General features: G+C 50.1%; 1 protein-coding gene across 2 annotated transcripts in view; it reads right to left on the bottom strand.

Moving 5' to 3' along the window:
• The window catches only part of adcy5 (adenylate cyclase 5), a 70,880-nt gene that overhangs the window by 14,079 nt on the left and 42,814 nt on the right, over positions 1–13,987 (bottom strand). For both annotated transcript variants that reach the window (XM_031893449.1, XM_031893450.1), the window contains 15 exons: positions 13,768–13,879; positions 11,259–11,386; positions 10,315–10,473; positions 9,523–9,664; positions 8,520–8,660; positions 8,274–8,296; positions 7,801–7,945; positions 6,773–6,870; positions 6,470–6,557; positions 6,273–6,389; positions 5,639–5,803; positions 4,537–4,712; positions 4,299–4,325; positions 2,473–2,605; positions 2,131–2,394 (listed from right to left, as the gene is read on the bottom strand). In XM_031893449.1, the coding sequence (XP_031749309.1) occupies positions 2,131–2,394; positions 2,473–2,605; positions 4,299–4,325; positions 4,537–4,712; positions 5,639–5,803; positions 6,273–6,389; positions 6,470–6,557; positions 6,773–6,870; positions 7,801–7,945; positions 8,274–8,296; positions 8,520–8,660; positions 9,523–9,664; positions 10,315–10,473; positions 11,259–11,386; positions 13,768–13,879 (1,918 nt within the window). The remainder of the gene's footprint in view (positions 1–2,130; positions 2,395–2,472; positions 2,606–4,298; positions 4,326–4,536; positions 4,713–5,638; positions 5,804–6,272; positions 6,390–6,469; positions 6,558–6,772; positions 6,871–7,800; positions 7,946–8,273; positions 8,297–8,519; positions 8,661–9,522; positions 9,665–10,314; positions 10,474–11,258; positions 11,387–13,767; positions 13,880–13,987) is intronic.

Genomic DNA, 13,987 nt, shown 5'->3' with positions numbered 1-13,987 from the left:
TTTAACCCTAACCCTAATTGTAACCCTAATTGTAACCTAATCATAACCCCAATTGTAACCCTAACCCTAATTGTAACCCTAATTGTAACCCTAGCCCTAATTGTAACCCTAATTGTAACCCTAACCCTAATTGTAACCCTAATTGTAACTAACCCCAATTGTAACCCTAACCCTAATTGTAACCCTACCCTAATTGTAACCCTAACCCCTAATTGTAACCCTAACCCTCATTGTAACCCTAATTGTAACCCAAACCTAATTTGTAACCCTAATTAATTGTAACCCTAACCCTAATTGTAACCCTAATTGTAACCCTAACCCTAATTGTAACCTAAACCCTCATTGTAACCCTAACCCTAATTGTAACCCTAATTGTAACCCCTAATTGTAACCCTAATTGTAACCCCAACCCTAATTGTAACCCTAATTGTAACCCTAATTGTAACCCTAACCCTAATTGTAACCCTAATTGTAAACCCTAACCCCCAATTGTAACCCTAACCCTAATTGTAAACCTAACCCTAATTGTAACCCTAACCCTAATTGTAACCCCAACCCTAATTGTAACCCTAATTGTAACCCTAACCCTAATTGGTAAACCCTAACCCTAATTGTAACCCTAAAACCCTTTAAACCCTAATTGTAACCCCTAACCCTAATTGTAACCCAAACCCTAATTGTAACCCTAATTGTAACCCTAACCCTAATTGTCAACCCCAACCCAATTGTAAACCCTAATTGAACCCTAACCCTAATTGTAACCCTAACCCTAATTGTAACCCTAATTGTAACCCTAACCCTAATTGTAACCCTAATTGTAACCTAATTGAACCCTAACCCTAATTGTAACCCTAACCCTAATTGTAACCCTAATTGTAACCCTAATTGTAACCCTAATTGTAACCCTAACCCTAATTGTAACCCTAACCCTAATTGTAACCCTAATTGTAACCCTAATTGTAACCCTAACCCTAATTGTAACCCTAATTGTAACCCTAACCCTAATTTCCCTAATTGCCTAACCCAACCCTAATTGAACCCTAACCCTAATTGTAACCCTAATTGTAAACCCTAATTGTAACCCTAATTGTAACCCTAATTGTAACCCTAATGTAACCCTAATTGTAACCCTAATTGTAACCCTAATTGTAACCCTAATTGTAACCCTAATTGTAACCCTAACCCTAATTGTAACCCTAACCCTAATTGTAACCCTAATTGTAACCCTAATTGTAACCCTAATTGTAACCCTAATTGTAACCCTAACCCTAATTGTAACCCTAATTGTAACCCTAATTGTAACCCTAACCCTAATTGTAACCCTAATTGTAACCCTAACCCTAATTGTAACCCTAACCCTAATTGTAACCCTAATTGTAACCCTAATTGTAACCCTAATTGTAACCCTAATTGTAACCCTAATTGTAACCCTAATTGTAACCCTAATTGTAACCCTAATTGTAACCCTAATTGTAACCCTAACCCTAATTGTAACCCTAATTGTAACCCTAATTGTAACCCTAATTGTAACCCTAACCCTAATTGTAACCCTAATTGTAACCCTAACCCTAATTGTAACCCTAATTGTAACCCTAACCCTAATCGTAACCCTAATTGTAACCCTAGACCCAAGGGACCTTTAGGTGTATTTTGGGGGCCAGTAATCATTCTCACCCAATGTTCCCCTACTTGGCCATTAGTCTGAGCCCCCCGTGCCCCCCAGCAGCCGGGCTGATACAGTGCCCCCCAGCAGCCGGGCTGATACAGAGCCCCCCGTGCCCCCCAGCAGCCGGGCTGATACAGAGCCCCCCGTGCCCCCCAGCAGCCGGGCTGATACAGAGCCCCCCGTGCCCCCCAGCAGCCGGGCTGATACAGAGCCCCCCGTGCCCCCCAGCAGCCGGGCTGATACAGAGCCCCCCGTGCCCCCCAGCAGCCGGGCTGATACAGAGCCCCCCGTAGCCCCCCCAGCAGCCGGGCTGATACAGAGCCCCCGTGCCCCCCAGCAGCCGCGGCTGATTACAGAGCCCCCCGTGCCCCCCCAGCAGCCGGGCTGATACAGAGCCCCCCGTGCCCCCCAGCAGCCGGGCTGATACAGAGCCCCCCGTGCCCCCCGGTGCCGGCTCCTCTCACCTCATCGAAGTCGGCAATGATCTCGTTGAGGAGCCGCAGACACTCGACGCCCTCGTTATTGGCCTCCAGTTCGACGTAGAACTCGGAGAAGTTGCTGATGGAGGCGAACATGACGGCGACGCACTCGCACGACTGGTAATAGAGCTCGTCGTTACGCCGCTCCCGCGCCAGGAAATGCGCCGCCACGTCCTTGGGCAGAATATTGTGCAGCAGCCGCCGGTTATAGGCCTGGAGCTCCTCCATCTCCTCCTTCTCCTCCGTGGCCTGAAACGGTACCCCCAACGGTCACTCATAAGGATTCTCTGGGGTACATGCCCCCAAATCTGCCCCACTGATACCCACCTGCAGCTTCCATAGGAAGTCCAACCGCGCCGTCGACTCCACCTGCTGGGCGTGTAGATACAGCGCCAACACGAACACCGTCAGGATTATGGGGGTGACGATCTTCAGGGGAACCCTGGGAACCCCCCCCGTGCTACAGAGACACAAGGAGCAAAGGTATTAGGGCTGTTACAGCCATAATCCCTAAAATACCCCAAGCAGTGCAATATGGGGCAATAGTCCCACAGTTTCTACAATGGCCTGTTATAGAGCTCTCCCTTTGACCATGGGAAAGAGAGCAGCCCAGGAGCAGGAAGTACAGAGAATCAGAGCTCTGTACCTGGGTAAGTACTGGGGGGAGATTGGATTCACTTACCCAGGGGGGGGTTCCTGTCTGACCATGGGAAAGAGAGCAGCCCAGGAGCAGGAAGTACAGAGAATCAGAGCTCTGTACCTGGGTAAGTACTGGGGGGAGATTGGATTCACTTACCCAGGGGGGGTTCCTGTCTGACCATGGGAAAGAGAGCAGCCCAGGAGCAGGACGTACAGAGAATCAGAGCTCTGTACCTGGGTAAGTACTGGGGGGAGATTGGATTCACTTACCCAGGGGGGGGGGGTTCCTGTCTGACCATGGGAAAGAGAGCAGCCCAGGAGCAGGAAGTACAGAGAATCAGAGCTCTGTACCTGGGTAAGTACTGGGGGGAGATTGGATTCACTTACCCAGGGGGGGGAGGTTCCTGTCTGACCATGGGAAAGAGAGCAGCCCAGGAGCAGGAAGTACAGAGAATCAGAGCTCTGTACCTGGGTAAGTACTGGGGGGAGATTGGATTCACTTACCCAGGGGGAGGTTCCTGCCTGACCATGGGAAAGAGAGCAGCCCAGGAGCAGGAAGTACAGAGAATCAGAGCTCTGTACCTGGGTAAGTACTGGGGGGAGATTGGATTCACTTACCCAGGGGGAGGTTCCTGCCTGACCATGGGAAAGAGAGCAGCCCAGGAGCAGGAAGTACAGAGAATCAGAGTTCTGTACCTGGGTAAGTACTGGGGGGAGATTGGATTCACTTACCCAGGGGGGGTTCCTGCCTGACCATGGGAAAGAGAGCAGCCCAGGAGCAGGAAGTACAGAGAATCAGAGTTCTGTACCTGGGTAAGTACTGGGGGGAGATTGGATTCACTTACCCAGGGGGAGGTTCCTGCCTGACCATGGGAAAGAGAGCAGCCCAGGAGCAGGAAGTACAGAGAATCAGAGCTCTGTACCTGGGTAAGTACTGGGGGGAGATTGGATTCACTTACCCAGGGGGGGGGTCCTGCCTGACCATGGGAAAGAGAGCAGCCCAGGAGCAGGAAGTACAGAGAATCAGAGCTCTGTACCTGGGTAAGTACTGGGGGGAGATTGGATTCACTTACCCAGGGGGGGTTCCTGCCTGACCATGGGGAAGAGAGCAGCCCAGGAGCAGGAAGTACAGAGAATCAGAGCTCTGTACCTGGGTAAGTACTGGGGGGAGATTGGATTCACTTACCCAGGGGGAGGTTCCTGCCTGACCATGGGAAAGAGAGCAGCCCAGGAGCAGGAAGTACAGAGAATCAGAGTTCTGTACCTGTGTGGCAAATTATTTGGTTTCTCTGGGGAGGATTCTGCTTAACCATGGGAAAGAGAGCAGCCCATTACCAGGATGTAGAAGAGAATAAAGCAATCTGACTGCCAGTTTGTTAATGTTTCCCTCCTTTCAAGACCTCACATAATATTTTAGGGACCAAAATGTCACAGTTATTTCAAGATAAAAGGAACCCTACGGCTGCTATATGTATGTATGTATGTATATATATATATGTATGTATAGTGCTTACCAGTTGAGTTCGGAACCGGCCCATTGGCTGAAACACAAAAGAGACACAAGGTCAATACACAGATTATATATAATATACTCACAGAAGAGCAGCTAGTGCAGTAATGTTATTTATACACCAGGGGGCGCTACAGACTTATGACAATTATTCCTATGTAGTGACATGGACCTTATCAGCCATTCATTTTCCTGCAAAAGTGGCAGTCAGGGGGCGTGGCCTGCATGGCGGCGGCACTTACATATCATTGGCCACAACGAGCAGATCCGCGTTATCAAAGAGCACGACCTGCGGAATCTCCACAATAAGGACATAAATCAACTCAATGATGAACATGAGGATGAGCTTCCCGATGCTGCTGATCTGCAGGAACACGGAACAGGCGAGGAGGCTCAGCAGGATGCAGTACGTGAAATACTGTGAGGGAAGGGGAAACACGACTTAGCGGGGGCCATGGGAAAGAGAGCAGCCCTATGTGCCATAGTTTTATAGTATCTCTCTGTACAGGCTATGAGCAAACTTAGGGGGCTGTTCCTGCTGAATTGTGCTTAGTACAGGGGAATCCCTATGTGCCATAGTTTTATGGTATCTCTCTGTACAGGCTATGAGCAAACTTAGGGGGCTGTTCCTGCTGAATTGTGCTTAGTACAGGGGAATCCCTATGTGCCATAGTTTTATGGTATCTCTCTGTACAGGCTATGAGCAAACTTAGGGGCTGTTCCTGCTGAATTGTGCTTAGTACAGGGGAATCCCTATGTGCCATAGTTTTTATGGTATCTCTCTGTACAGGCTATGGGCAAACTTAGGGGGCTGTTCCTGCTGAATTGTGCTTAGTACAGGGGAATCCCTATGTGCCATAGTTTTATGGTATCTCTCTGTACAGGCTATGGGCAAACTTAGAGGGCTGTTCCTGCTGAATTGTGCTTAGTACAGGGGAATCCCTATGTGCCATAGTTTTATGGTATCTCTCTGTACAGGCTATGGGCAAACTTAGGGGGCTGTTCCTGCTGAATTGTGCTTAGTACAGGGGAATCCCTATGTGCCATAGTTTTATGGTATCTCTCTGTACAGGCTATGAGCAAACTTAGGGGGCTGTTCCTGCTGAATTGTGCTTAGTACAGGGGAATCCCTATGTGCCATAGTTTTATGGTATCTCTCTGTACAGGCTATGAGCAAACTTAGGGGGCTGTTCCTGCTGAATTGTGCTTATTAGACACATTATACCTTGAACACAATTATTATTTCCCATGAGGAAACCCCCAAAGATAAAATAAAACACATTTTTGGGCCCCAATGCGTCTCCCCAGGGGCCAAATACATTGTCTCCCATTGGGGTTCGGTACCTCGGGGAAGTTGCAGTTGGGGGCCGGATCCCCACAGAACCCGCTGGGAGTGGCCAGACTGTAGTTCTGGGACAGGTTCCTGAGGAGACAGGGGGTCACGTTGGCCGCGGGGACCCCAGATTCGGAGGCGACGCAGTTGCGCAGATTCACGTTGCTGCACAGGAACTGCGGGGAAACCAGCGACACCGTCAGAACCGATTTACCTGCTGCCATTGGCTGGGCCAATTCCCTTGGGCGTGACACAGCGGGCACAGCATGGGCGTGGCACAGCGGGCACAGCATGGGCGTGGCACAGCGGGCACAGCATGGGCGTGGCACAGCGGGCACAGCATGGGCGTGGCACAGCGGGCACAGCATGGGCGGGGCACAACGGGCACAGCATGGGCGTGGCACAGCGGGCACAGCATGGGCGTGGCACAGCGGGCACAGCACAGCGGGCACAACATGGGCGTGGCACAGCGGGCACAACATGGGCGTGGCACAGCGGGCACAACATGGGCGTGGCACAGCGGGCACAACATGGGCGTGTCACAGCGGGCACAACATGGGCGTGGCACCGCGGGCACAACATGGGCGTGGCACCGCGGGCACAACATGGGCGTGGCACAGCGGGCACAACATGGCGGCTCCTTACCATGTTAATAAAGGAGGAGAGAAAGACCAGGATGATGGAGAAGATCCCCACGGCGGTGCTGTTCGCTCGGGACTGGACAATCTTTCTGGACAAGGTCTGAAGGGGGGATGGGAAAAGCTGCAGAACCAAGAGAGACAGTGAGTATGGGCCGAGTCCTGGCCCGGGGAGCTTGCAATCTAGCAGCCACAGACACTCACCCTGATGCAGGAGTAGATGAGGGAGACGCTCAGGACAGTCGTGAGGATCAGGAACGAGGCCAAATAAAAGCCCAACATGAAGGTGGAACTGAAACAGAACCAACAGAACCAGCGCACGGAGCGTTAGTCACAGGGGGGGCAATTCAGCCGGTCTGTACCCCCTTACTCTCCGGCAGGATGAGCTGAGAGCAGCAGGGGAGGTGATGTGGGGGCACATTTGATAGAATGGGGGGCAATAAGAATGGAAGGGGGGTAACTGCAGGCAAGTGTGGGGGGGTGGGGTAAGGGGGAGGGGCTACTCACTGTGGCACAATGGTGATCTGAACAAAGCAGATAAAAAGGAAGACAAGGAAGGCGCAAGCGACATACGCCCCAAAGCGATCATCCACCTGTTTGGAATACTGAAACGGGATAAATCCAGGGTTAGATCGTAAGCTCCTTGGCCACAACCCAAACTATTGCTGCTCTCTTCCTACTGAAACATGTCACTTCCCATAGCGACCCAACAGAACCGCAACGTATCACTGGCTGCAGCACCCACTGATATCCAGCACAGTAGGCGGAGTTATAGGGAGGGGTATATGGAGCAGGAGGAGGAGTTATAGGGAGGGGTATGTGGAGCAGGAGGAGGAGTTATAGGGAGGGGTATGTGGAGCAGGAGGAGGAGTTATATGGAGGGGGAGGAGGAGTTATAGGGAGGGGTATGTGGAGCAGAAGGAGGAGTTATAGGGAGGGGTATGTGGAGCAGGGGGAGGAGTTATAGGGAGGGGTATGTGGAGCAGGAGGAGGAGTTATAGGGAGGGGTATGTGGAGCAGGGGAGGAGTTATAGGGAGGGGGTATGTGGGGCAGGAGGAGGAGTTATAGGAAGGGGTATGTGGGGCAGGAGGAGGAGTTATAGGGAGGGGTATGTGGGGCAGGAGGAGGAGTTATAGGGAGGGGTATGTGGGGCAGGAGGAGGAGTTATAGGGAGGGGTATGTGGGGCAGGAGGAGGAGTTATAGGGAGGGTATGTGGGGCAGGAGGAGGAGTTATAGGGAGGGGTATGTGGGGCAGGAGGAGGAGTTATAGGGAGGGGTATGTGGGGCAGGAGGAGTTATAGGGAGGGGTATGTGGGGCAGGAGAAGGAGTTATAGGGAGGGGTATGTGGGGCAGGAGGAGGAGTTATAGGGAGGGGTATGTGGAGCAGGGGGAGGAGTTATAGGGAGGGGTATGTGGAGCAGTAGGAGGATTATGGCGAGGGGCATATAGGGCAATAGAAGGGTCCCTAGTGGGGGTCCCACAGAGGGGACATACAGGGAGTTGTTACACAGGGAACATGGAGGATAAATTACCTTTTTCTCCAGGTCGGGTTCCCGGAAGGTGAGGAGAAACTTCCGCACATGCTCAGAGCGCAGCCGGTCGATGCTCCGCGCGTCAATAGCTCGACCCAAAAACTCATCCACCTCGTCCTCTGGGTTCATGTTCTCCTGTGTGTTCCTAATGGGCAGGGGGGGCACAGAGGGGCAATTATCTCTCCCGGCTCTGCACCCCCAGGTCTCTATTGGTGCGTTCCCCCCTGCATGTCCCTACACTGGATCTGCACACAGAACCCATTCTGGGACTCCATGGACTGACCCTGGCGCGCGTGGGGGGGGGTCCCTCGCTGCCTCATTCCCAACCCAAAGGGGTTAATATGAAGTTGCCCCTCCCTTCACTGTTATAAATGCCCCTGCTCTTCTGTGTCCCAATTAGCACAGATCAGATGAGCAGCAGCACTTTACAGCATCGCGTATCTGCTTTACTGCCCACAAAATGTATCACTTACTTGTCTTTAGGGTCTTCAAATCCCTGAAAAGAGATGGAAAAATGTCAGTCAATACAATGTGTGTCCACGAGGGGCGCCAGCGAGGCGCGGAATTCCAACTGGATAGGCAGTGGCAACTGTGTTTCAGCCTTGGGGCAAATACAAGGGGGTGGGGGGGCAGTGTAAGGGCCGGAGCAAGAAAGGGGTTGGTTGGTACTGAACCAATAAGAACGAGGCGCAGGGAATTAAAGGGAAAGTGCAACCTACCATCCTTTTCATTTCCTTGGAGACCTGGTTTGAGCCCAAGTGGTTGTAGAAGGGCCGGTCGATGCCCCAATGGACTGGGTTTTGCCCCAGGGAGTTCGTTCGCTGTCGGTTCATCTTTGCAATCATCGCTTTCTCTTCTTTCTGGAATCAACAGATAAAGTGATGGATAAGAGTCCTCGATGGGGGGCACAGAACGGCCCAGTTTGGGGGGGGCTATCGGCCTTTCCAGGCTCACAGACCAATCAGACACTATCTGGCTGATCAGCTGACTGGTCCGGTACAATTAAACTGAGAGGGTTAATGGCCAAGGGACCAACTCCATCAAACTCTCTACAGATCAGGGAGAGGTGACATTTAGCCCCAACAGTGCCCCCTTGGGAGGCAAAACTGCACTAAAGCCCCCGCTCATCTCTACCCCCTAATATAATGGCCCCATATTCATTTGCCAGTTTGGGCTCCGACAACTCCCGGCCTCCCCGGTTACCTGGCAACCGGCAGATTAGGAAAATGGGAGGAGCCTATTTGTGCTGCTGACGAGTCTCCTTATTATATGTGTGTGGGGGTTGGATTTTATTATTGGCTGCGAGGGGTGAATCCAGGACACGAGGAGAAATGAGCTGGAAATCACGGTAACAATTACTGCACCTGGGGGGGTTGGTCTAGCGTGTCCTGTTCCTTCTCCTGATACCAGCTGGGTGGGGGTTAAACCCATCAGGTGCCAGTAGAGCAGGACGGGCACAGCCACATTGCTCACATTCCTCCGCCGGCCAATCAGCTACTTGGGCAGTCCTCCGCCATTAATCATTACAGGGGGAAATAAAAGCACCAGGAACGTTCAGGAGTCGGAACTAATAAAGGCAGAACTGAATTAACTCTTAACCCCTTCAGTGCCCCACACCATTTAGCAGCTCATAGGGCGGGAGACAAAGCTGCCCAGTTCCACGTAAGCGGCCCCCCTGCTCCAATGAGAGGGCACAGGGGGCACAGGGGGCGGCTGACTTACCCGCTTCTGGCTGCAGCGCACGATCAGGAAGGTTTCTATGTTGTGTTTCTTTAGATACGCGTTTCTCTCCCCCCCGGCGCCCGGCTCCACCTCGTAGTCCCCGTTCAGATAGTTCAGCGTCGCCTTTGTGATGTGAATGCGACTGCGGAATGAAGAACAAAAGTGACCAACTGCAAACGGAAATTCCCCATAGGTGGTAAAAGCAGCGGGGCAATCTCCAGGATCCCAGGGGCAGAATTAGCAGCAAGGGGGGGGAAATACTTGGGCCCTCATATACCTACCTACCCCCATTGCTAATCTATATAAACGGTTTAACCCTCTCCAGCCCTTCCCCTGCCCCACGCCTGGGTACGAGGGCAGAACACAGAGGGAATTTCTGTGCTTTCAGGAAAGTTCTTTAGTGCAGACGAATGGCCACTAGAGGGAGCTCTTGTTTCATTAATCTGCTTTCCTCTCCCTTCACCCCAAGTGGCCCCATTTCTCTCCTACGTCACCCAGGGGAAATGTGTGGGGGCTTATTACAATGTACGTATGGGGGCAAATTCAGGGTTAGATGATTATTCCTGCAGCAAACGAGTAACAAATGGGAATATAAATATAAATTATCATTTCGGGGCAATTAAAATGCAAAATGAAAATATCATTTCTAATATCATTCATGGGATATTTGCCCCCCTGACCCTCCCAGTAAGTGGCAATTAGTTCCCAATCTGCCTCCCAATTGCAGCTTTATAATGTATATAGGGTTTTCTGGCAATGAGAGGGTTACATGGGGGGGGCAACTGAATTTACCCGGCTTTGCCTCCAGCTTCCATCTGATTGGCTAGCGTCACGTCATTCGACCAAACATCAAACTGCCACTTTCGCAGCCCCAAGACGCCACAATGAACGCGGCCGCTGTGAATTCCCACGCGCATATTCACATTTACCCCGGTCACTTCCCGCACCAACCTGGGGGGCAGAAATAGCCTGGTAATTGCCCTACTGGGGCAAAACCATACTCTGTACCACTCTAGTGTGTAGCAACTAAGCTGCCATAGTTTTATGGTATCTCTCTGTACAGGCTATGGGCAAACTTAGGGGGCTGTTCCTGCTGAATTGTGCTTAGTACAGGGGAATCCCTATGTGCCATAGTTTTATGGTATCTCTCTGTACAGGCTATGGGCAAACTTAGGGGGCTGTTCCTGCTGAATTGTGCTTAGTACAGGGGAATCCCTATGTGCCATAGTTTTATGGTATCTCTCTGTACAGGCTATGAGCAAACTTAGGGGGCTGTTCCTGCTGAATTGTGCTTAGTACAGGGGAATCCCTATGTGCCATAGTTTTATGGTATCTCTCTGTACAGGCTATGAGCAAACTTAGGGGCTGTTCCTGCTGAATTGTGCTTAGTACAGGGGAATCCCTATGTGCCATAGTTTTATGGTATCTCTCTGTACAGGCTATGAGCAAACTTAGGGGGCTGTTCCTGCTGAATTGTGCTTAGTACAGGGAAAGGCCAGTAGAGTTTATACATTTTTCCTTCAGACAAATTAAAGCAGAAAACAAGATTAGGGTTTACTTGCCCTTTGGGAAGACTGGAAATAAACAAACATTTATGAGATACAAATTCCCGAGTCAGTTGACTGTAATTAAATCACAAACAGACATTGTTGCTGCTGAGACTCGTTATATAATTCTATCGGCTTCCAGAACCTTCTGCCGGGTGAGAGGCACCGACGGTATTTATTAACACTTACGATATCGCCTCGATCATATCCAGCCCCATCTCCACACAGCAATGAGCGTGATCCCCCCGAGCCTCCGGCAGCCCCGACACGCAGTAATAGCAGTCCCCCAATATCTTTATCCGCAGGCAGTGATTCTCCTACAGAGAGAAGGGACAGTCACCCCCAAATGTACTGAACCCCCTCAGTGACTGCTAATATCCTTATCATTTACAGTAGGGGGTACATTATCCCTTATAATACATGAGTGATACTCAGAGTTCCCTGTATAACTCAGCCTGCAGCCTTGTGCCTTTATATGGGGGGCACAGAACCCCTCAGTGACTGCTAATATCCTTATCATTTACAGTAGGGGGTACATTATCCCTTATAATACATGAGTGATACTCAGAGTTCCCTGTATAACTCAGCCTGCAGCCTTGTGCCTTTATATGGGGGGCACAGAACCCCTCAGTGACTGCTAATATCCTTATCACTGACAGTAGGGGGTACATTATCCCTTATAATACATGAGTGATACTCAGAGTTCCCTGTATAACTCAGCCTGCAGCCTTGTGCCTTTATATGGGGGGCACAGAACCCCTCAGTGACTGCTAATATCCTTATCACTGACAGTAGGGGGTACATTATCCCTTATAATACATGAGTGATACTCAGAGTTCCCTGTATAACTCAGCCTGCAGCCTTGTGCCTTTATATGGGGGGCACAGAACCCCTCAGTGACTGCTAATATCCTTATCATTTACAGTAGGGGGTACATTACCCCTTATAATACATGAGTGATACTCAGAGTTCCCTGTATAACTCAGCCTGCAGCCTTGTGCCTTTATATGGGGGGCACAGAACCCCTCAGTGACTGCTAATATCCTTATCATTTACAGTAGGGGGTACATTATCCCTTATAATACATGAGTGATACTCAGAGTTCCCTGTATAACTCAGCCTGCAGCCTTGTGCCTTTATATGGGGGGCACAGAACCCCTCAGTGACTGCTAATATCCTTATCATTTACAGTAGGGGGTACATTACCCCTTATAATACATGAGTGATACTCAGAGTTCCCTGTATAACTCAGCCTGCAGCCTTGTGCCTTTATATGGGCACAGAACCCCTCAGTGACTGCTAATATCCTTATCATTTACAGTAGGGGGTACATTATCCCTTATAATACATGAGTGATACTCAGAGTTCCCTGTATAACTCAGCCTGCAGCCTTGTGCCTTTATATGGGGGGCACAGAACCCCTCAGTGACTGCTAATATCCTTATCATTTACAGTAGGGGGTACATTATCCCTTATAATACATGAGTGATACTCAGAGTTCCCTGTATAACTCAGCCTGCAGCCTTGTGCCTTTATATGGGGGGCACAGAACCCCTCAGTGACTGCTAATATCCTTATCACTGACAGTAGGGGGTACATTATCCCTTATAATACATGAGTGATACTCAGAGTTCCCTGTATAACTCAGCCTGCAGCCTTGTGCCTTTATATGGGGGGCACAGAACCCCTCAGTGACTGCTAATATCCTTATCACTGACAGTAGGGGGTACATTATCCCTTATAATACATGAGTGATACTCAGAGTTCCCTGTATAACTCAGCCTGCAGCCTTGTGCCTTTATATGGGGGGCACAGAACCCCTCAGTGACTGCTAATATCCTTATCACTGACAGTAGGGGGTACATTATCCCTTATAATACATGAGTGATACTCAGAGTTCCCTGTATAACTCAGCCTGCAGCCTTGTGCCTTTATATGGGGGGCACAGAACCCCTCAGTGACTGCTAATATCCTTATCATTTACAGTAGGGGGTACATTATCCCTTATAATACATGAGTGATACTCAGAGTTCCCTGTATAACTCAGCCTGCAGCCTTGTGCCTTTATATGGGGGGCACAGAACCCCTCAGTGACTGCTAATATCCTTATCATTTACAGTAGGGGGTACATTATCCCTTATAATACGTGAGTGATACTCAGAGTTCCCTGTATAACTCAGCCTGCAGCCTTGTGCCTTTATATGGGGGGCACAGAACCCCTCAGTGACTGCTAATATCCTTATCATTTACAGTAGGGGGTACATTATCCCTTATAATACATGAGTGATACTCAGAGTTCCCTGTATAACTCAGCCTGCAGCCTTGTGCCTTTATATGGGGGGCACAGAACCCCTCAGTGACTGCTAATATCCTTATCATTTACAGTAGGGGGTACATTATCCCTTATAATACATGAGTGATACTCAGAGTTCCCTGTATAACTCAGCCTGCAGCCTTGTGCCTTTATATGGGGGGCACAGAACCCCTCAGTGACTGCTAATATCCTTATCATTTACAGTAGGGGGTACATTATCCCTTATAATACATGAGTGATACTCAGAGTTCCCTGTATAACTCAGCCTGCAGCCTTGTGCCTTTATATGGGGGGCACAGAACCCCTCAGTGACTGCTAATATCCTTATCAGTTACAGTAGGGGGTACATGATATGGCAGATATATCAGGGTGCAATGTACTCACAGCCGCCAGTTTGTCGAATCGGGCAAACAGTTCATTTAGAGTCATGACCAGTTCCTGGGCGGTGCACTGAGACGCCAGGCTGGTGAACCCCTCTATATCTGCAAAGAGGATGCTGGGAAAAAAAAGAAAGAGAAATGAGCAAATGGAACAAATGACCCCGGCTCTAACCCAACTGCCCCACTGACGTTTGCTGACAGTTAGTTGCCCCTATAGGATCAGC

The sequence above is a fragment of the Xenopus tropicalis genome, chromosome 9 (assembly GCF_000004195.4).
Source record: "Xenopus tropicalis strain Nigerian chromosome 9, UCB_Xtro_10.0, whole genome shotgun sequence".
Lineage (NCBI taxonomy): Eukaryota > Metazoa > Chordata > Amphibia > Anura > Pipidae > Xenopus > Xenopus tropicalis.
This window is presented reverse-complemented; position numbering and strand designations above follow the sequence as displayed.